The 22,394-nt window shown below is 41.4% G+C and overlaps 1 protein-coding gene across 2 annotated transcripts in view; it reads right to left on the bottom strand.

Annotated features, from left to right (window-relative positions):
- LOC309553278 (patatin-like phospholipase domain-containing protein 6) overlaps positions 1–22,394 on the bottom strand; it is a 108,242-nt gene that overhangs the window by 29,320 nt on the left and 56,528 nt on the right. For both annotated transcript variants that reach the window (XM_082254284.1, XM_082254283.1), the window contains 10 exons: positions 20,872–20,995; positions 18,590–18,703; positions 17,321–17,396; positions 13,041–13,151; positions 12,888–12,951; positions 9,224–9,392; positions 4,673–4,855; positions 3,600–3,718; positions 3,300–3,456; positions 936–1,052 (listed from right to left, as the gene is read on the bottom strand). In XM_082254284.1, the coding sequence (XP_082110410.1) occupies positions 936–1,052; positions 3,300–3,456; positions 3,600–3,718; positions 4,673–4,855; positions 9,224–9,392; positions 12,888–12,951; positions 13,041–13,151; positions 17,321–17,396; positions 18,590–18,703; positions 20,872–20,995 (1,234 nt within the window). The remainder of the gene's footprint in view (positions 1–935; positions 1,053–3,299; positions 3,457–3,599; positions 3,719–4,672; positions 4,856–9,223; positions 9,393–12,887; positions 12,952–13,040; positions 13,152–17,320; positions 17,397–18,589; positions 18,704–20,871; positions 20,996–22,394) is intronic.

Here is a 22,394-nt window from a genome sequence, read left to right as displayed (position 1 = left end):
AAAGTATTTGTTACCCCAACACTTCATATTTCTGATATGTGGCTGCTGTACCATGTACTTGTATGAGAAAGTATCCTACTCTATTTGTATTTCTTCCTTGGTGTGAATTCCCTGAGTTCCTGCTAGTCCTCTTGCTTTCCTAATAAAAACTGACCACACTAAGCAGGAGAGCACACCGTGGTCAGTCCTCTAGCTATGCTGGGAACTCTGTGTACTCTTCTCCAACGATTAGACTCATCCTGACCCCCCCTGCACAGTCATTCACTGGGAAAAGTTTGGTGTACTGTTCCTTCTCCTCAGCTGAGAACAGAGGGAATGTGATCACTTATAAAGAAAGGAAAAACGAGATTTATAATATTTTTTTATATCTATACAAAAATGTTTTTCCATTCATTTCTATTTTAAACTAATTGGGTTGTTTTACAAGGTGATCATTTACAATCACTTTAACTATTTTTAATCCTTATGCTTCCAGCACTAGTAAATTATGAGGAAGGTGTATTAAATTTCTTTGTTTTAAACTTTTTTTTTTACATTTCTTCAGTTGCTTCCTGGTTTCTGGCCTAGGCTAAAATGTCATACATCCCAGGAGTTTTCATGAGCATTATTTTTCTTTCATATATGGAGGAGGAGCTTTTTTAGCTAAGCTCGCCCTCCTGCCTGCATGCCTGAGCTAAGGGCAGTAGGATTCCAGGAAGTAAATGTTACATGAACCATCTGCCCTTATTTACTCTAAGATGGCTATGGTTTAAAATACCATGGGAGTGTTTTTCAGGCAAGTTTTCTCAGCAAAGTAAAGCAAGGGGAGACATGGATGGATCGGTGAGTTTGTTTAGAATATTAAAAAATAATTAAATAGAGTTTTCAGTTTGTCATGCTTAGATAGTTAAGTCCCACTTTAACGAGAAGAGAGACAGGAGGGAAAGCTACATTACCTGGATTTGCCGTTCTCCAAAGAGGTCAATTAAAGTTGCGTTGAATCTGGAGCCTGATAACAGTGAGGTAGTGGGGTAAGTAAGGTCCATGACTGTCCGTACCAAGGAGGACATCATCTAGTTTCATGGGAAAAAAAAAATAAAAAGCATACGGTGAAAGAAATTTAAGATGACTATAACATATCTCTAAGTAGTACAATTCAGGAAATATTTTAACTGCACCCAGATACAACCAAGCCTCAGGCTGATCAAACCCTATAATTCCAAACTCCCCATTTTTTAAATTCTACTCCATGTGTTTGGGAGCTGACACTCTCCCATCATATTCGGAATGAGTATGGGATATGGTTACGTGTGGTGAACATGGCAATTATTAAATAAGTCAAAGAAATAAAGTATTATGTACACCTTCATTGTGATTCACTATGACCAGGACATCACTGGATGATGTGATTGACAATGGATTTTCATTGTGGGAATTTTATGTTTGTTTGTTGTTTTTAAAGGACTTTTTCAAACATATGGTATATTTATTAACTCTCTATTATTCCTTTGTGAACGAGTAGGGGTACTGTCTACCCCATACCTATTCATGCAGGAAAGTGATGGATACCTTGGGGCTTCCTAATTTTAAAAGGTACCTTCAAGATTTTAATGGCTGCCCACCAGGCCAGGGTTTTGGGCAAGAGGCCCTTGTCCTTATCAATATGACAACAAGGTGCTTTTCCAGGGGGGTTTTGTGGTCTTCTGGTTCAGAAGAGGAGAGTCGCACGTTTCCTGCCCCCCCCCAACTCTTTCCAGGCTGCATGCTTGAAAGTAGGTTTGATAGGGAACCCTTTACTTTTTTCACCTCCAAATACAGGTCTGGTACATATTTTGGTGTTTTTGGTGGCAGGGAAATATAATTTACCAGCAATTTAAATCATATATTATTTTTCTTTGTAAATGTCAGTTTTTCTGTAGCGTACTGTATACATTGTACAGGTGCGCCATTTCAAAAGCAGGTTTAACCACTTGCCACCCGCCCACCTTCAAATGACGGTGGAGCGGTGAAGCTATTGTTCTGGGACGCCGTCATATGACGGTGCACCAGAACTTCCTCTCTCGCACCCCCCCCCCCCCCGGGGGGCGGGCGGTTGCTAGGACACGGCGCAACCCCGATCTCAGTAAAGAGCCAATGACATGGCTCTTTACCCATATGATCGGCTGTGTCCAATCACAGCCGGTCACAAGTAAATGAGGAAGTGCCGTTTATCGGCTCTCCTTGCCTCACACTGTAAGAGTGTGAGGCGAGGAGAGCCGATCAGCGGCTCCTCCTCACAGGGGAGACTAGGACAGGTAATCAGTGCACTGATCATTAGTGCCCTGATTACAAAAATGTGAAAAACAGTGCCCATCAGTGCCCACAGTGCCCACCATCAGGGCCCATAGTGCTGCCAGTCAGTGCCTGCTCATCTGTGCTGCCCATCAGTGTCCATCAGTGCCGCCCGTCAGTGCCCATCAGTACCGCCCGTCAGTGCTCATCAGTGCCCCCCGTCAGTGCCCATTGCCCATCAGTGCCACCTCTCAGTGCTGCCTTTCAGTGCCCATCAGTGCCGCCTATCAGTGCCACCTATTAGCGCCCATCAGTGCAGCATATTGGTACCTCCTCATCAGTGCCACCTGATCAGTGCCCATAAGTGCCACCTGATCAGTGCCCATCAGTGCAGCCGATCAGTGCCCATCAGTGCCACCTCATCAGCACACATCAGTGAAGGAGAAAAATTATTTATTTTTAAAATTTACTCACAGAAAATAAGAAAAACTTTTTTTTTCAAAATTTTCTGTCTTTTTCTTTTTTTTTTTTTTTTGTAAGAAATAAAAAACCCAGCTGTGATTACATACCACCAAAAGACAGCTCTATTTGTGTGGAAAAAAATGATAAAAATTTTATATGGGTACAGTGTAGCATGACTGCACAATTGTCATTCAAAGTGTGACAGCGCTGAAAGCTGAAAATTGGCCTGGGCAGGAAGGGGGTGAAAGTGCACTGTATTGAAGTAGTTAAGGGGTCCTGCAAGCACATATTAATGCAAATTGTGCATTTTAATGTTTCACTTTAAATATTTTTAAAGTGCTTCTCCATACAAAATTAAAAAAAATAGAAAAAAAAAAAAAGGAATTGATGCATGTCACTGTTGGCAGTGCCCAGCCATTCATGCCATTTGTTTGACAATGGGCAGAATTGATTTAAAGATTTTGGCTCCCATTGACTCAAGATTCACAATCAAGCTTATGAGCTTTTCGGCGAACCTCCCACAAACCAAACTCATCCTATCTCTACATGGAAGCCAAATACGACTGCTTTTTGAAACCAGGTCTTACCTTTGACCATTTACATGTTCGTTCTTCAGTTTGGTTACTGTCACGTTCTTCTGCATAAACTCCGCCAACTAGAGCTCCCATGGAGGTACCTCCTACCATGTCCACAGGAATGCCTGCCTCTTCCAAAGCCTTAATCACTCCTACATGTGCAAACCCTCTGCATATTAAAGAGGGACAATAAATAAATACAAAAACAAATGTTAAACTTAGAGAAAATTAAATATTTAAACACTTCGAAGTCTGCACAAAGTTCACTTATGTCTAAAAAATAAAGCACCCCGAATTATAATTTTCACTCACCTTGCTCCACCACCTCCTAATACCAAGGCAATAGAATTTCCTGTTAGAGCACGGGCAAGCCTGGAAAAATCACTGTGTCGGTCAACCTCCTTTTGATTGGTTCTTGAGTAGAACTCAAGCTGATGCAGATACACAGAAGGGGAGAGAAAGAACGGGCCATTGCAGAAACAACACAGCAAGATATGACATGTGAGACAAGATGATATTACTGTGAATTATCATAGAGAATGTTACAACCTACTATTTTTAAAGCTGAGGAACCACAGCATTACATACATTTAGACGTCTGTGGTTTGAAGTTGTAAAATATGAAACTCTAGATCAATGGTTCTCCACCAGGGTTCCATGAAACCCTATGGTTCCTCCAGAGGTTGCTAGGGGTTCCTTAAGCAATGAGCATTTTCTGCCTCTCAGATAAGTTCCCATTACACCATTGATATTTTTAGCTATCTGGAAGAAGGTAATTCTTCCCTATGTCCACAAGTGTAAGGAGCATTCTTCCCACTGACCATCACACTAATGTATCATGAGTTGTAAATAAAGTCATTTTTAGCAGGAGGTCCCTGAGACCTGAAAATTATTTCAAGGGTTCCTCTGTGTTGAAAAGGTTGAGAAAGGCTGCTCTAGATTAACACATTCTATTAACTAGCAGATAAAAATTAGTCAAAAATAATTCACACAAGAATAGAATCACACCAATGTACACAAGGGATATGCCTCAATAATTTTACCATAGGCATCTGTCCCTTCAAATTTATCCCTCTGGTTGCTCCTTGTGTTGCTGATTGGAGAAAGAAGTAAAGAAATATGAATTATGTAAATTCTTTGGTCCAGTCAAGCACACCAGGAGTAAATGTTATGGAATTAAGAGTTCAATGTATCATTTTCCCCATTGCATGGAAATTGGGAGTTTTTGCTTCATATGAGCGAAAATCTAGACTTATTAATGACATTTTATAGTGTAATTAGCGATAAAATATAATTGTTAGCACATTGCTCATAAAACCATATTAATGCTTTATATGGCTTCCTGCTTTTGCATTAAGCTTGCTTTAAAAGTATGCTACAGTTACCATTTTATGTGGCGGCCTCTTAACAAACACCCGCTTTGGGGCACGGATATGGAAATGTGCCGAAATCCAAGTCCTAAGTTTGAGCCATTCGACTGTGTCTGATGGCATAGGACCATCCATCTGATGAAGGAGTACGAGTTGTTTAAGGGCCCTTATAGAAGATTTCTCAAGAAACTTTTCAAGCTGTGGTGAGTAAAAATGGGACAGATCTGTAACAACAGCACCATGAACATTGAATTTACCTGATCACACCCTCTCTTATATAGCATTAACTTAGAATGAAATTTCAGCTGAGTTTGGAAAAAAGAAAACCTTCCTTAGCATTATACATTGCAAGGATTTTTGTATTTTTTTTCCACATAACCTTAGCTGCTTGTGTCTTTTAAATATTTAGATAAGGCATCACAGTAAATTTATATTTATTTAAACCCATAAAAAATGGAATATGTTGAGTGGCCTACCAGTCCTTGGATGTTGTAGCTACATTAAAAGTTTTTTTTATTTGTTTTCCTTATCATCTGGTATTCCTACCAGTCACTGCCTTGCATCTAATCTATAGCAGAGGTGCTTAATCCTTGACCCATGGAGCCCTCTGGTGTGGCCCTCAACCTTGAAAGGAGGGAAGTGCATGCCCATGTTCTTAGATGGCTGATCGGCAAGCCCAGATTGTGATCAGTGGGTTGCCGATCCGCCTTCCCAGAGCATCAGAGTACATGGAGCAGGCGACGGAGGCAGAGGAAGCAGGTGGCCGTGGATCGAGCAGGAGCCAAATAAGCTGATGCTTCTTCTGTAGCACTGGCTTCTGTCCCAGGCGGAGCAATACAAAGTGCACTTTTTTTTTAACAGAGTGAGTTACCTAGTGCACTTTACCTGGGACCTTTCTAGCAGCCTGGAGAGTGTTACATAATGGGTTTATGTGAAATCTCCATTAACAGCTATAAATAATATTGTAATTAGAAATATATTTCAGTTAGAAGGAAATATATTAAGAGCCAGTTCACACTATTACGACTTGCCAGACGACTTGGTCAGCCTGGCAAGTCGCACACCGTCGGGTCCATTGAGTAGTACAGGACCGGTTCTAATAGGAGCGACACAAGTTTCTCCGACTTAGAAAAAGGGTCCTGTACTACTTCGGGGCGACCTGGAGGCGACTTGCATAGGCATTCATTATATGAAGTCCGTGCAAGTCGCGCTGAAGTCACGGTGCACGCGACTTCACAGGTCGCCCCCGAAGTCGGAGCGACCTAATGTGAATGGGGGCTAAAAGTATTGAGTGTTGTGTTGGTGTTACTGTAATTAGTTCCACTTAAAAGGTTGGCCTTTTGTTTACCCTAATTACTACATGGATAGTAAACAGCAGCCTTCATTGACTCATCCAATAAGGCTGTGCCCAATATACATGATAAATGAGCATCTCAAACCACGGTTGGTAAAAATTGCCACCATCCCATAATTATACAATACACCTAAAAAATTACAAAAAGTATCCACAATAACATACAAAAAATACAATACATAAAAATGAATAGGGCCAAAAATTGCCTTGGTACATAAGTGGAGACCCCAAGAGTCCCCATGCAGAGGGAGAATCCAACTCTCCCTCTGCATGGGGACTCTTGGGGTCTCCACTCATGTACCAAGGGCAATTGTTGGCCCAATTTATTTTTATGTATTGTATTTTTTTGTATGTTATTGTGAATAATTTTTGTAATTTTTGTATTTCAATAAACTATTATCTCTTTTAATTCTTTGCATTAATTGCCCTTAAAATCCCACCCAGAGGAGAAATCTTTTTTAGGTGTAGTGCCCAATATACATTTGCTAGGTACAGTGACCAATTAGGGAGAGTTATATTAGCCACAGTACAGAAAAGAGAGTGGATATAATGCTTTGTCACCAAGCTATGTTCTTCTTTTGTGTGGGGACACACGGCAGGCACCATGCCCCGACCTGAAGTGGAAAGGAAAACTAACTCTATGCTTGTACATTGAATTGTAAATATGGTTGTTGTGGGTAATTTGTAAATATCATATAAGCCAGAGGATTTATACTATTAATGTGTTGTAAATACTGTTTAGTGTGTAATTTGTATATATATTTTGTAACCCTTTCAATAAATGTGTATTGCGGGTGGAACTACCTCTTTTGTGTAAGATCTCTCAGATCTAGATGTGTATAAGTACATACTACTACAATGATCGGGGTGTATGCATATTTACACATAACCTAGGCAACAAGAGTGATGCCAGCAGAAGTTGGAAGAGGAAAACACCAGTGAATTAAACACCACATACACAGCACTTTTGTAATGAGCATATAAGCACTTATAAAAAAAAGGGTTATTAGGCTGCTTTGACACTGATCTACAAGTATAGCACGGTGCGCCTGCAGATTAGCTGCACTGGGCCATAGACTTCTATTATATCATGGAGGTTTGCTGCGCTTTCTGAAAGTGCACAAAAAATCTTTTTTTCTGAAAGTGCACAATATCCACAAGATGTAATAGAAGTCAATGGCAAAGTGCAACTTACCCGCAGGAAACTCCCAGATGCACTGCATTGCATCCGTGGTGCAGGTAAACTGCAGTGCATCAGTGTAAAAGCAGCCTTAAAGATGGCTCAGGACAGTAAGGGCTCATTTGCATTTTTGCATTTTGGGAATGATAAAACCCCATAGCTCGTGACCGGTTACCAAGTCACTTAAGTGGCCCTCACTCTTCAAAAGGTTAAGCATCCCTGATCTATAGAGAATCAGTGTTGTCACCCTAGGCTGCTTCCCTGATGTGGACAACAAAACCTCCCCCTCTTCTTAACTCCATTAAAGTGGAATTAACCTTGATGATGACATCTGCGTAGCTCGGCCATTCAAGCAGCCAAATAGACAGATCTCAGAAGGAAGACCAGGGGAAGATGGAAGTGCCTGGGACCAGCAGAAGCACTGACACCACAGCAGTGAAGAGCACAATTTGACACGTAAGCCAGATGCGGTGATCATAGCACATTATGGCATACCGCCCCCCCCCCCCCCGAGACCCCATTTAAAGAAAATGTAGCAAAGTTTAATACCACTTTCATTTAAACCTTCCAAATGAGTGCTGTGTGGGAAATTTGGACTACATTATAGTAACATGATCAGTTCCAGTGTTGTTATAAAAAGGAACTTCAGTCATCTGCTAATATGGGCAAAGATGAAACTCCCGGTGCAACAATCATAAGGAAATTGTGAGGGTGTGAGTGCAAATATCTGTAATTTGTCCTTAAGCTTAATGCAGGCAGTATGCCAATTACAGGACCAGGGAGATGAGGATTCTGGGAAATTACAAGTACAAATAGAAGATTGCCACTGTTATAGGAGGAGAAATTTGACATTTTAATTTTACAGCAATTGAAAATTATGTGTAATGTGAATTTAAATGACAATTTAATATGTAAAGCATACAGGTAATTTTGTAGTATTTTGCTGGATTTAACTAGATCCAGCCCTCACTGCAAAATGTCAGCTATTTCTGTCCACAGATTTCAGACCTAGATTTTAGCTCACGATTTGGTTTAGAAGCCACAGGTACCTTCTAGCTGAGGCTGAAGCTGTGGAAGTCTGCTGATTTTTGAAGAACAGGAGCAGGAAAAAGCAAAAGTTATTTAGGTTGGCCAAGGATGGGCAGATATTTCCTATGAACAGGCAGGTCAATACAAGAGAGGAAAACTGTATAAAGAATTGCAGGAAGATTTTGCAGCAGAAACAGTCCAATACTGGCAAGCAACATTTAAACACAGAAGCATTGCTTGTTTTATTAAGGCATTGGTTAAGTCTTGGTTGATGATAGATTAGGCAATAGCATGCAATGTCAAGCGGCAGCTGCCAAAGCCAGCAGAATATTAGCATGCATAAAGAAAGGGATGTATTCCAGAGATAAGACTATAATCCTTCCACTTTATAAAACTCTGGTCCGACCGCATCTGGAGTATTCTGTCCAGTTCTGGTCGCCAGTCCTCAGGAGGGATGTGTTGGAGCTGGAGAGAGTCCAGAGAAGGGCAACTAAACTGATTAGGGGATTGGAGGACCTTAATTATGAAGAGCGTCTGCAATCGTTCTATTTATTCTTCCTGGAGAATAGACGTCTGAGGGGGGACATGATAGCAATTTATAAATATCTCAATGGGGATCTCAGCTTAGAAAAAAAGCTGTTCAGTCGAAGGGATTGCATGAGGACTCGAGGGCATACAATGCGATTAGAGAAGAAGTGTTTTAACCTCAGGCAACGTGGGGGGTTCTTTACTGTTAGGGCTACAAGATTGTGGAATTCTCTACCACAAGAGGTGGTTTCTGTGGGAAGTATGTTGGCTTTCAAAAGACTCTTAGGCGTACATCTCAAGGATCAGGACATTAAGGGCTATGTTAGATGATTACAGCCACACACACCTACACAGGTTGAACTGGATAAACTATTGTCTTTATTCAACCTCACCTACTATGTAACTATGTAAGTTCAACCCAAGTGTAAAAGTTCAATATGATCTTCTAGAGCTCCATAACATGTCTTTGTCTTACCTCTCCAATTGCTGGTGCCTCTTCTCCCAGCCCAACCACCAAAACACAATCTGCCTGGCGGATGCAGCGTACAGTCCATGGTGTGAGCGAGAATTCAGTTTGGTAGAGGACAATACGGTGAAGATCTTCCTGCTGGGCCAACCAAGTTGACAGCTGACACTCATGAGTACTGCCAAAGAATGGAAATAAGTGTAAGGTGCGGTTACCATTGGGTCTTGCCTTCACCAAACAAATGGCCATCTAGAAGATAAGCAGATTTTAAAGCTGAACTCAGGGATAAACAAACTTTGTCTAAATACAAGAGCCATTTGTATGCTTACTTGAATTTTTGGTTTGCTGTGTGTATTTCTTCCCGATCAGTGCAGTAATCCAGTGTGACACTATGCCTCTGTGCAGGAACTTCCTGCAATAAGAAAACGTCACTCCTGCACTCTCTCCTTGTGGAGGGTAACTGGTCTTGTCTATGTCCCCTACTGTAGTTTTCTGCAGGCAGGGTGTAATGGAAGGACCTACTGTGTCCTTCTCACAGCTCTGCTCCTTGCATAGTCTATGTGAAGTACAGTGAAGAAGTCACTGCTACTTTTAACAAGCTTATATTTCAGTTTCCAAAGTCATTTGTTGCGCACAAAGATGTCTTTCAATGAAAGTTTTGTGCCTGAAGTTCAGTTTTAAATCTGTTACATAGGAATGCAGGAGTTGTAGCTGTGATGATTTCAGTATTTGTGTACCATTAGGGAAATTTAATTTAACTGTCTGTCTGGGACTGTCCATAATTCTTGTTCCTTACACCTAACCACTTTAAGACCAGAAGGATTTCCCCCCTTTATGACCAGGCCCTATTTTGTGATTCTGCACTGCATTTCTTTAATGGACAATTGCGTGGTCGTGCAATGCTGTACCCAAATAAAATTGACGTCCTTTTTTTCCTACAAATAGAGCTTTCTTTTTTTGGTATTTGGTCACCTGTGCGATTTTTATTTTTTGTGCTGTAAACAAAAAAAGAGTGACAATTTTGGAAAAAAAAAACAATAGTTTTCACATTCTGCTATATGACATTCTCAAAAAAAAATTTAAAAATCGAAATTTTTTAACATTTTAGGCCAAATTTGTTTTCTGCTACATATTTTAGGTAAAACAAAATTGCAATAAGTATATTTTGATTGGTTTGCGCAAAAGTTATTGCGTCTGCTAACCATTGGAAAGATTTAGCTAATTTTTAATTTTTTTTTTTTTTTTTTTACTTGTGGCGATCTGCAATTTTTTGTGGGACTGCTACATTGCAGCGGACAGATCAGACCCCTGACTGACATTTTTGACACTTTTGGGGGGACTGGTGACATTACTACAGTAATCAGTGCTATAAATATGTAATGGTACTGTAATAATGACACTGGCAGGGAAGGGGTTAACAGTATAGGTGATCAAGGGGTTAAATGTGACCCTAGGTGAGTGATTGTAACTGTGGGGGGGGGAGTTGGACTTGTGAAATGATCACAGAGACATGCGACCCTATATAGCAGGATCACATGAGCTCTACGATAATTTCAGGGAGAAGGACGGTCGGCTGTGCTTACAAAAGCCGACCATCCTTCCCTCTCAGGGGGGAACGATCGAGAGTGTCAGGCGGCAATCAGAACCGCCTGACACACGCATGGGCTCCCCCGCTGCTGAGTGGGGGGCGGGAGCGTGCTGTCGTTGCACGGCCATGCGACACTGTACCAAAATAAAATTGATGGCCTTTTTTTCCCACAAATAGAGCTTTTTTTTTGGTGGTATTTGATCACCTCTTATATTTTTTACTTTCTGCTATAAAACATTTCCAATAAAAAAATTAAAAAAAAACAATTTTTTTCATCAATTTAGCCCAATATGTATTCTGCTACATATTTTTGTTAAAGAAAATTCCAATAAGTGTATATTGATTGGTTTGCGCAAAATGTATCATGTCCACAAACTAGGGGAAAGATTTATGTAATTTTTATTTTTTTTATTTATTTTTTTACTAGTAATGGCGGCAATCAGCAATTTTTAGCGGGACTGGGATATTGCGGCGGACAGATCTGACACTTAACTGACTCTTTTGGGGGGGAGCAGTGAAATTACTACAGTAATCAGTGCTAAAAATATTCACTGTTACTGTACTAATGACACTGGCAGGGAAGGGGTTAACAGCAGGGGCAATCAAAGGTTTAAATGTGTGCCTAGGGGATGCTTTCTAACTTTGTGGGGGATGGACTTGCTGGATGAACACAGAGACCTGTGTTCCTAAATGAGAGGATCCTGTGTTCATCACTGGCAGAACAGTGGTGTGCCATGTCAGGCCGCCTTTCTGTCTCTATGGGGAGCTATCGTGGGTGCCCGGCAGACATTGTGTCAGCCAGACCCGCTGATTGGTTCCCCCTCTAGCAAATCGGCGCATGCGCATACCTCTGGCGGCGCGCGCACCCCCACTAACCGCTACACTAAACGACGTACAGGTAGGTCGTTTCGCCTAACAGAGCCTGACCTGCCGCAATATAACTACAGCTGCCGGTCGGCAAGTGGTTAAAGCCAACTTGTACTTTGCCTACACAGCACAAAACAACAGATCTATTTTGAAACCCCTCTCCAGCAGCACATACTCTAATCAACCGTCCAGTACTTAAAGTGTCACTAAACCAGGAAACCTGCATTCACTATATCTGGTCTTTCACAGTACACAGAACATGGAAATGCAATTATTTTAGTAAATATAAACTGCTATATACCTTTTCTCATCAGCAGTATATAGCAGTCTTGTGACTTGTATCAGTGTCTGCTTAAGCTTGTAGGAGGCGCTTTCATTCTCCCCTGATTGTCCTATAAAGCTGCGGGATCCCTGACCCTCTGTCTGGACAGTGCTGATTGGCCCTGTACTGATCACATGTACTCTCCGAAGAAGAAAAAAAACTGCCTAGCAATAAACACCAAACTGAGCATGTGCAGCCTGACTCCTAATGCTCTTTTCTATCACAAGATGGGTTGGAGTCAGTTAAAGAAGGGGAAGATCAGAGAAGACAGGATCACACAGCCTTTATACACAATGCAGAGGATTAACCCCTTAGGTTCCACAGTGAGTATCATAAGCATACCTTATTACATATACACACTGATTTTACTGTTTTGGGTTTAGTAACACTTTAAAGGTATCAGCAGCATGTAACTCGATCTATATGACAGTGCTGGAACTTGGTGATTGGCCAAGCACTGGCAATGGGGAGATAGTCAACCTTCTGATAGCTTTGATTGGAGATCGAACTAGATTATACACAGTGGTGTCCTTCCTTGGTCTCATTAGGGGTGTAAAAGGAAGGTTAGTATGTGCTATATTGCCTTGCATGGGAAATAACCAAGTTCAGGTAAATCATCTTGACAATATGACCCCAACCAAACTGGCTCAGCTTGGCTCTACCCAATCAACACAGCGACTATAGCATAAAATGCAAGTTGCACACATCAGTGGAATGACAGGTCTTACTCAATGGCGACAATTATTTACATTTCTTTTCAGTTTTTAGAATCTTCTAGTCAACAGAACTCTAGGTGACAGAGTTTACACCAATACCATTTATGCCACCAGGAAGCCAAGCTTTTCTAACACATTTTACCCTGCAGAGGCCTCTGTGCACAGAGGGGCCTTACAAACCTTTCCAAGGCATAGGCTCCAAGCCGCGCCCTGATGATGTCACTTGTAAGAACCAGAGTTGGGCCTGAAAGAGGTAGATTGTCAGTATATTAACTCTTCCAACACCACAGAGGAAAGCAGTTGTACCATGCATTTTCTTGCCACACATCTTACCTATTGTGTCCAGAGCATTTTTAAGCTCCATAGTAAAGGCAGAGAGAGGGATGTTATTACTGCAAGGTAACACACAGACTGTACTCAGGTTACTGGCCACATTTCCAGAATCTAATAGAAAGATACAGTGAGGAGGATTAAGTTGAACTTGTCTGGAACGTTCTATAATAGATACTTCTCTTTAATGTTTCTATTGTATAGGTTGGTTAGATGTCATTAATCTTTTTTTTATTTCAAATTAACACGTCCATTAACACGACATGCATTAATATGCCCATAACCCCACACCCCATTACCCAAGGGTAACATCTAAAACCAATTCATAATTACCCTCTACCAATGACCAACCAGTCCATAGTCAAGTCCACTGGTGCTAGACCAGGTGTGTCTAACCAAGGTGCCCATTGGTTATTGAATTTATCATAGCAGCCTCTGTGCTGAAAAATATATTTTTAATGTGGGCTGAACTAACCATTCCTTCGAGGTAGGGGAGTCTGCAGGGATCCAATGGCGAAGTATTACCTTCCGGGCTTGAAATAATGCCCTCGCTATGGCCTGCCTGGGTGTATCCTCTAACTGTAGGTCACTAAGAATTCCCAGCACACAGATTTTTGGATCCATAGGTATATGTACCTGAAAGACCTTTGCAATGGTGGCAGTGACCTCTTTCCAATATCTATGCAGCTTTGGGAAGCACCACATAAGGTGAATCAAGTCTCATCGGTCTCCATTACATCTGGAGCATGTAGGGGCCTCCCTTCTTCCCATGCAGAATAGCCTCACTAGGGTGTAGTGGACCCGTAGGAGTAAATATATCTGTGACAGATGATGTTCCACATTCAGGGAGCACTGCTTGACTGCCAGGAGAGCCTCCTCCCACTGTGGGGTGCTCCTTTAGGAAATTGTTTTGTAGCATTGGGTAACATTGGGAGATGAAACCTCTGTATGAATCAACATTCATACAGGAGAGGCCGATTGTACCCACAAATCGGGCCCACCTTACACCACCATCCATCCTATCCCAATCCGGGTAGTACCCATTGTTCCAGATGGGACTAAATTTAGTAAAACACATTATCTGTTGCAACTGCCTAACAATATTCCAAGTTTTTTGCATTAAGGTATAAGTGGGGTATAGTTTGTTGGCTTTGCAAAACTTAAGTCCCTCCAAACCACATGCCACATTTTTCACCCCTACTGTGCGGGTAATTATTTTAACAGAGGGATTGGTCCCTCTTTCATTAGTGGAGGAGTGCATGGAGCGTGCGATATGATGCATTTGGAAGGCCAGGTAATAAAGCCAGGGGTTGGGAAGAGCCAAACCTCCTGCATCCGTAGGTCTTTGAAATTGTTCCAACTTCACCCTTGGGTTTTTGGTTAACCACAGAAGAGATCTAAATATAGTGTTAATGATACAAAACATTTTTAGTGGGATAACCACTGGGGAGTTGTGGAGTATGTATAACAGTTGTGGCATGAGGATCATGTTAATAAGGTTGGTACGACCAACCAGAGACATTTTAAGTTTTGCCCATATTTTACTATATACATATCTCTATATTTGGCAAGCAGGGGGGTCAGATTTAGGGTTATATAGTCCAAAGGTCGAGGTGTGACCGGAATACCGAGATATTTAATTTGAGAGGAAATGGGTATGTTAGCTGTAACCTGTGATGTAACCTCCAGGCCCCCATCCAGGGGCATCAGGGAGGAATTTGACCAGTTTATGTGCAAACCCGAGTTACTGATATTGTTTATTTAAGAGAGGTTGTAGTATCACCCAATATGAGCATGGTATCATCTGCGTATAACATTATTTTTTATTGTACCTGTCCATATTTAAACCCACAAATCTTCGCATTGGATCTAATGAGCGCAGCCATAGGCTCAATAGACAGCACAAACAAGAGCGGTGACAGAGGGCAGCCCTGTCTTGTTCCCCTGTGGAGATCGAAGCAGGCTGACATCCTGGCCACTTCCCTAATGGCCGCCTTTGGGGTATAATAAAGTAATTGATTCCATTAGATGAACCCTTGGCCAAAGCCAAATTTATGCATTACTGACCACAAGTACTTCCATTCAATGCTGTCAAATGCCTTATGAGCATCAAGCGAGAGCAAAGCTCTTTCACCCACATTATCCCCTTTAGATTGTAAGTTTAGGAATAGTCTGCATAGGTTAATTGATGTCGATTTTTGTGCCATAAAGCCTGCCTGCTCATCATGTATGATAGACACAATAACCTTGTTTAGTCGCAGGGCCAATGCCTTTGCGAGTATCTCAACCACTTTACCGCTGCTCACGTTGATACTACTGCGGCAAAGTGGCTCTTGTAGGTCTGACGACGTAGACTTACGTCGGCAGACCCTCCCCCTTCTAAGCGGCGCGCGCGCGCCGCCGGAGGCGCGCTCCCGCTGTATTCAGTCACAGCGGGAGTTGGGCCAGGGAAGGAGCAGCGGCGATCACCGCTGCTCTTCCCCGATAGTCGGGGAATCGAGTGTGGAGATCCGCCCGCCTGTGTAAACACAAGTGGGCGGATCTCCGAAGTGACAGGCAGGGTCAGATTGCAGGGTTCAGCATAGCTGAACCCTGGATCTGTCCTTGTGTCACTGACTCACCTCCCCCCACACATGTCAGTAAGCACCAGGCATACATTAACCCCTCCCTCTCCAATAAAATTAACCCCTTCACTGCCAGTGTCATTTTTACATTAACAGTGCATATTTATAGCACTGATTACTGCAGTAATGTCACTGGTACCCCCAAAAGTGTCAAAAATGTCAGTCAGGGGTCCGATCTGTCCGCCGCAATGTCGCAGTCCCGCAAAAAAAAAAATCGCAGATCGCCGCCATTACTCGTTAAAAAAAAAAGAACACCACAAAATGACAGAAATCTTTCCCTTAGTTAGTAAACGCAATAACTTTTGCGCAAACCAATCAAAATACGCTTATTGTGATTTTTTTTACCAAACATAGGTAGCAGAAAACAAATTGGCCAAAAATTTAAAAAAATTTTGATTTTTACATTTTTTTGGGGGGGAATTTCATATAAAAAAATGTGAAAAATATTGCTATTTTTTTTAAATTTATGCTCTTTTCTTTGTTTATAGTGCAAAAAGTAAAAATCGCACAGGTGATCAAATACCACCAAAAGAAAGCTCTGTTTGTGGGGAAAAAAAGGACGTAAATTTCGTTTGGGTACAGCTTCGCACGACCGCGCAATTGTCAGTTAAATTCGCACAATGCCGAATCGCAAAAAGTGGCCCAGACGTAAGACAGCAAAATCCTCCGGTGGTAAAGTGGTTAATGTCGCTCTGTAAAAGCGAAATGGGCCTGTAGGACCCTGGATCCAGCGGATCCTTCCTAGGTTTTGGCAACAGGATAATACAAGCCCTGGTCATACTCTGAGGAAGGCAACCACTGGCCCTGGCTTCATTAAACACCTGTAGCAATTTAGTTAAGATCTCAGCCCCAAAGGTCTTGTACACCTCTATTGGCAACCCATCCTCTCCAGGGGCCTTTGAGTTAGGGAACAGACTAGTCGCTTCCCCTCAAATCCTCCAACAACAACATGTCTCGGTCCACTGAAGAAAGTGATGGCAAAGGGACAGCATCCACATATCGTACAATGTCATTAATCTTTAGTAAGAGTTTGTCTTCCCATTTCCTTTGCCAGTCTGAAATCTCAACTATAGACTCAGCTCTGGAATTGAAAAACGGATGCTATTTAACCACTTGACCTCTGGAAGATTTATCCCCCTTCATGACCAGGCCACTTTTTGCTATAAGTAATAAATAACTGCGTTATTTTTAATGACAATTGCGCGGTCATGCAATGCTGTACCCAAGTACAATTTATGGCATTTTTTCCCCCAACAAACAGAGCTTTCTTTTGGTGGTATTTGATCACAACTGTGGTTTTTATTCTTTGTGCTATTAAAAAATCTAAAGTACACTGAACAAAATTATTAATGCAACACTTTTGTTTTTTCCCCCATTTTCATGAGCTGAACTCAAAGATCTAATACTTTTTCTATGTACACAAAAGGCCTATTTCTCTCAAATATCCGGCAGTACAACATTCATATAATCGTTATTTACATTTTTACCTTTTTAATAAATAGTCTCCAATTTTAAAACTATCTCTTTGTTCTGGTATGTGATTTCTCATTAGAAACAATATTGACAATTGCACCAGCATGCATTAGGCCCAGACATGCATACATGTCTGTGAACAAAGGGAGGCCAAGATTATCAGTTCAGCCTTAAAAATTATTTTACCTGCCACATCTCCCTGTGTCTCTTGAAGGTTTCCAAGGATCTTCTGGCTTAACATGTGAATTAGTCTTGTCACCACCTGCAGACAAGTTACACAAGGTATTCTATGTCAATTTAGTTGTAAATTTGATTAGTAAATAATTATTTTATAGATCAATATGTTATAAAGCTGACTATTGCTGATGGCTCTCATTTTATTCGTTGGTCCTTTCCAGAAAGAATCTCATTTAGGAACTTTCAGAACTAGGCCATTCTGCAGCTTAGCTGCAGCTGAGCAGCTGGCTGCTCTTTAACTCACTATCTTATATTTGTCCCCTGCTTGTTGCAGCTAGGGATGCCATTTCTAGAACGAGTCTGCACCATCTGCATGAGCATAGCTAGAACTAAAGTTTGGAGTCTTGGACATACTGAAGAAAATCCGGTGTCAACTGGCGCTAGATATAAATCTAACATACTGCACTGTCAATTTCCAGAGGAAAGGTGACTTCTATTTCTTGAAATTACCCCAATTTCCAATTACCCTTTTACCAATTTCCCTGATCTGCTACTCTGTGGATTGGCTAGTTATCAAGTAACCAAGTCTAACCCCCTGTTGCTCCTGGTTAATCAGCCTGAATTAGATCCAATATCTTACACCTGCCCTGGCCCTCTAGCTAGTTCCTTGACTATGTGTGACCTCTGAACTGCACTTTTATGTGTAAGTTTAAGCTTAGTTTATGAGCTCAATCATTATAAACCACTAGTGGGGCAAACCAAAGGAATGGTAATAGCCAAACAGCCGATTCCAGTTCTCATTGTGTACAGCACTTTTATGATCTCTACAACAAAACTCATGCTGGTGTCTTCTTCTCCACTCTAGCATGCAATATTTTGAAGAATAGAGCCAAGACAAGAAATGTGTAATGCTGTGAAAGCTTTCACTGCCCTACATTGATTAGTACAGAAGGGAAAAATAGCTGCCCTTCAAATGACAATGAAAGCAGTAATAATGTATGTGGATTGTATGTAGTTCTTTTGCCCCTAATTTTAAAATGATACCCAGTTTATTAATTGAAACCATAAATTCCCCTTTTCACCGTACAAACAGTTCCGAAGACTCAGAGTGTGTGTGCTTCTTGTAATAACTTTATTTTCTTGTGTAAAAATGAAAAAAGTTTAAATGCGCAGAAGAAAAAGATCTGGCTTAATGCCACATAACCTCTTGGCCTGTGATGATGGATTTGTACATTTTTACTAAATACTGTGACTTGCTTTTTGTGCCCTAAAATGTACCTGTGGATATCTTCTCTTAATGTAGGACAATGCTCCATCAGGGAGCTTTGCCAGCTCAGAGTCTCGCACTGCGATCACAGAGGTCACTCTTGGCTTGTGCGTTAGGGCTTCCACCTGTTGTTAGTAGTATCACAGAGAATATTGACAATCAACAATGCAAGTTTTGCATCTCTCAACACTGAAATTACATTATACAGCAATTTCTTGAAACATACGGTATTTGATTTCAATTACAATAAAAATTTTCTTATTCACTGGGAAGCTGAGGACCGTGATCTATATTCACCTACAGTGTTTCCTGCTGGTGAAATCTGGTATTACAATGTGAATATAAAGACACAGTACATCTCTATGGCAGCCATTTTACAGTGCCGTGCGAAAGTATTCGGCCCCCTTGAACTTTGCGACCTTTTGCCACATTTCAGGCTTCAAACATAAAGATATAAAACTGTAATTTTTTGTGAAGAATCAACAACAAGTGCGACACAATCATGAAGTAGAACGAAATTTATTGGATATTTCAAACTTTTTTAACAAATAAAAAACTGAAAAAATTGGGCGTGCAAAATTATTCAGCCCCCTTAAGTTAATACTTTGTAGCGCCACCTTTTGCTGTGATTACAGCTGTAAGTCGCTTGGGGTATGTCTCTATCAGTTTTACACATGGAGAGACTGACATTTTTGCCCATTCCTCCTTGCAAAACAGCTTGAGCTCAGTAAGGTTGGATGGAGAGCATTTGTGAACAGCAGTTTTCAGTTCTTTCCACAGATTCTCGATTGGATTCAGGTCTGGACTTTGACTTGGTCATTCTAACACCTGGATATGTTTATTTGTGAACCATTTCATTGTAGATTTTGCTTTATGTTTTGGATCATTGTCTTGTTGGAAGACAAATCTCCGTCCCAGTCTCAGGTCTTTTGCAGACTCCATCAGGTATTCTTCCAGAATGGTCCTATATTTGGCTCCATCCATCTTCCCATCAATTTTAACCATCTTCCCTGTCCCTGCTGAAGAAAAGCAGGCCCAAACCATGATGCTGCCACCACCATGTTTGACAGTGGAGATGGTGTGTTCAGGGTGATGAGCTGTGTTGCTTTTACGCCAAACATAAAGTTTTGCATTGTTGCCAAAAAGTTCGATTTTGGTTTCATCTGACCAGAGCACCTTCTTCCACATGTTTGGTGTGTCTCCCAGGTGGCTTGTGGCAAACTTTAAACTACACTTTTTATGGATATCTTTAAGAAATGGCTTTCTACTTGCCACTCTTCCATAAAGGCCAGATTTGTGCAGTATACCACTGATTGTTGTCCTATGGATAGAGTCTCCCACCTCAGCTGTAGATGTCTGCAGTTCATCCAGAGTGATCATGGGCCTCTTGGCTGCATCTCTGATCAGTCTTCTCCTTGTGTGAGCTGAAAGTTTAGAGGGACGGCCAGGTCTTCGTAGATTTGCAGTGGTCTGATACTCTTTCCATTTCAATATTATCGTTTGCACAGTCCACCTTGGGATGTTTAAAGCTTGGGAAATCTTTTTGTATCCAAATCCGGCTTTAAACTTCTCCACAACAGTATCTCGGACCTGCCTGGTGTGTTCCTTGTTCTTCATGATGCTTTCTGCGCTTTAAACAGACCTCTGAGACTATCACAGTGCAGGTGCATTTATACGGAGACTTGATTACACAGGTGAATTCTATTTATCATCATTAGTCATTTTGGTCAACATTGGATCATTCAGAGATCCTCACTGAACTTCTGGAGAGAGTTTGCTGCACTGAAAGTAAAGGGGCTGAATAATTTTTCACGCCCAATTTTTCAGTTTTTTATTTGTTAAAAAAGTTTGAAATATCCAATAAATTTCGTTCCACTTCAAAGTTCAAGGGGGTCGAATACTTTCGCAAGGCACTGTAATAGAATAATCTGACCTCTTGGCAAATCATACAGAATAACCACTCAGTATAACAGAAGAGGATTCACCTAGTAGGATTAATCAACCAGTAGCACACAAAGACACAATATGTGGAATTTCTCTCTTCCCTAGGGATTTTTAAAATAAAATTCCCTCATTTGCTTGAGTTTGCCTTGGGGTCCCCCTTCCACAAACCTAATGTGTTATCAGGACTGTGAGCTACAGTGACCTACAGTGCTACCTGCTGGTGAAATCCAGTATTACAATGTGATTATAAAGACATTGCTTCTCTAAAATAATCATTATAACAGAATAGTCTTCAGCTGTGGGAATTTATACAGAATAACCACAATACATGAAATTTCCCACGTCTCACCATTCCAATGAGCTCGCCTCGGCCATGTTCTCCTACAACACATTTTTTCCCATCAGGATGCTGAATCACTGAACGGAGACGTCCATTTAAGGCAATGTAAGTACAGTCAGATGGGTCCCCCTTTCTTAATATATAAAAAAAAAGTAATTTTGATGTATAAACATAGGGGAAATACAAAAAAAAAAAACTTTTAGAAGAAAAAAATGAGTAAGTAGCTGTATGAGATAAGGAAGATAACAAAAAAGAGAACTAGAGACAGAGGAGGAGAACATGAGTGATACGAAGACAGAAAAGATAGGGAGAAATGGGGACTAATGTGGAAAGAAAAGCGAGTAAGAACGAGAAAAGGCTGATAAGAGAGAGTAATAGAAGGAGATAATAAGACAGATTGAATGTAAAGGAGAGAAAAAAAGGAGAGGGAAAAAAATAAGCAAATGTAGCACTGTCCCCATAGGGCTTGCTGTATGATGACTTGTTGGGCCTCCTCTGATTACTAGCACACAGTCACTTAGGGTACAGTTCACACATTCATCCTTACTCCCAATGGCTCATTGCTCAATAAACAGTCCAGGGGTGTTGGTTTTTTAGTATTTATTGTGGAACTTGGATGGGAGAAGGTAAAAGTGGGATACTCCAACTGTGACTATGTACATTGTAGAAAGACAACTCTCACTTAGCCTCACCAGGTTGCTTGTGGAAGCAGTCACTGCTTAAACCATACTGCAATATTTATGGAAAGGGTTAAGTCTCTTTGCTCTCGCTCTCCAGCAATAGACTTGGTGATCTACATTATCTTCAGGATACCCTTCCCCTTTACTGACACCCATCCATTGACTCTTCTAGCTGCAGGGATGCCCCTCAGGTCAGGCCACTTGACACAGATCTATGCTCACTGTACTGTGGAATCAGATCCTTCAGTGTCTCCTCTCCCTGTCAGCTCCACAGGACCTCCGGGTTCAGTTCCTCTCTAGCTCTCTAGGCCCCCAGGTCCACTACCTGAGACCACATGGCACCTCTACAGAGGAGGAGGCAGCTGCCCCCTCCCCCTGGGAAGCCGCTATCCAGACAAAAGACCCCAAGCACATGTGCTTCTGGCTTTTATACAGTATCCCAGCATGCACCAAAGCACTTTTCTCTGCCAAATCACCAGGGCTGTATTAAACGCCTGTGCACTGATTCGTCAGGTTTCCTCCCACTGTCCAATACGCCTCCTATTGGACCAGTGTGAAACACTCTGCAGACAGGCTGAGTTGCACCTGAGCACATTGAGCAGACCTCACTAGCGGATCCTGTTCTCTGGTAATATAGATTTACCTGCAATCCCTCTGGTAAGCAGACAGGATTCAGAAACAATACTCTCTCTCTAGCGCCTACCTAAGTGGGTGCTACACAAACAAACAAAATCAGACATAGAGAGGAAACTGAAAACATTTGATTGAACATTTCATAATTATCTCATTATCACATTTTGCTTGTTTCTACTGGGCAGAGTTAAAAAGATAACAGGCTGAGCAATACAGACT

The sequence above is a fragment of the Pelophylax lessonae genome, assembly GCF_965119305.1.
Source record: "Pelophylax lessonae genome assembly, chromosome: 4".
In the NCBI taxonomy this organism is placed as follows: domain Eukaryota; kingdom Metazoa; phylum Chordata; class Amphibia; order Anura; family Ranidae; genus Pelophylax; species Pelophylax lessonae.
This window is presented reverse-complemented; position numbering and strand designations above follow the sequence as displayed.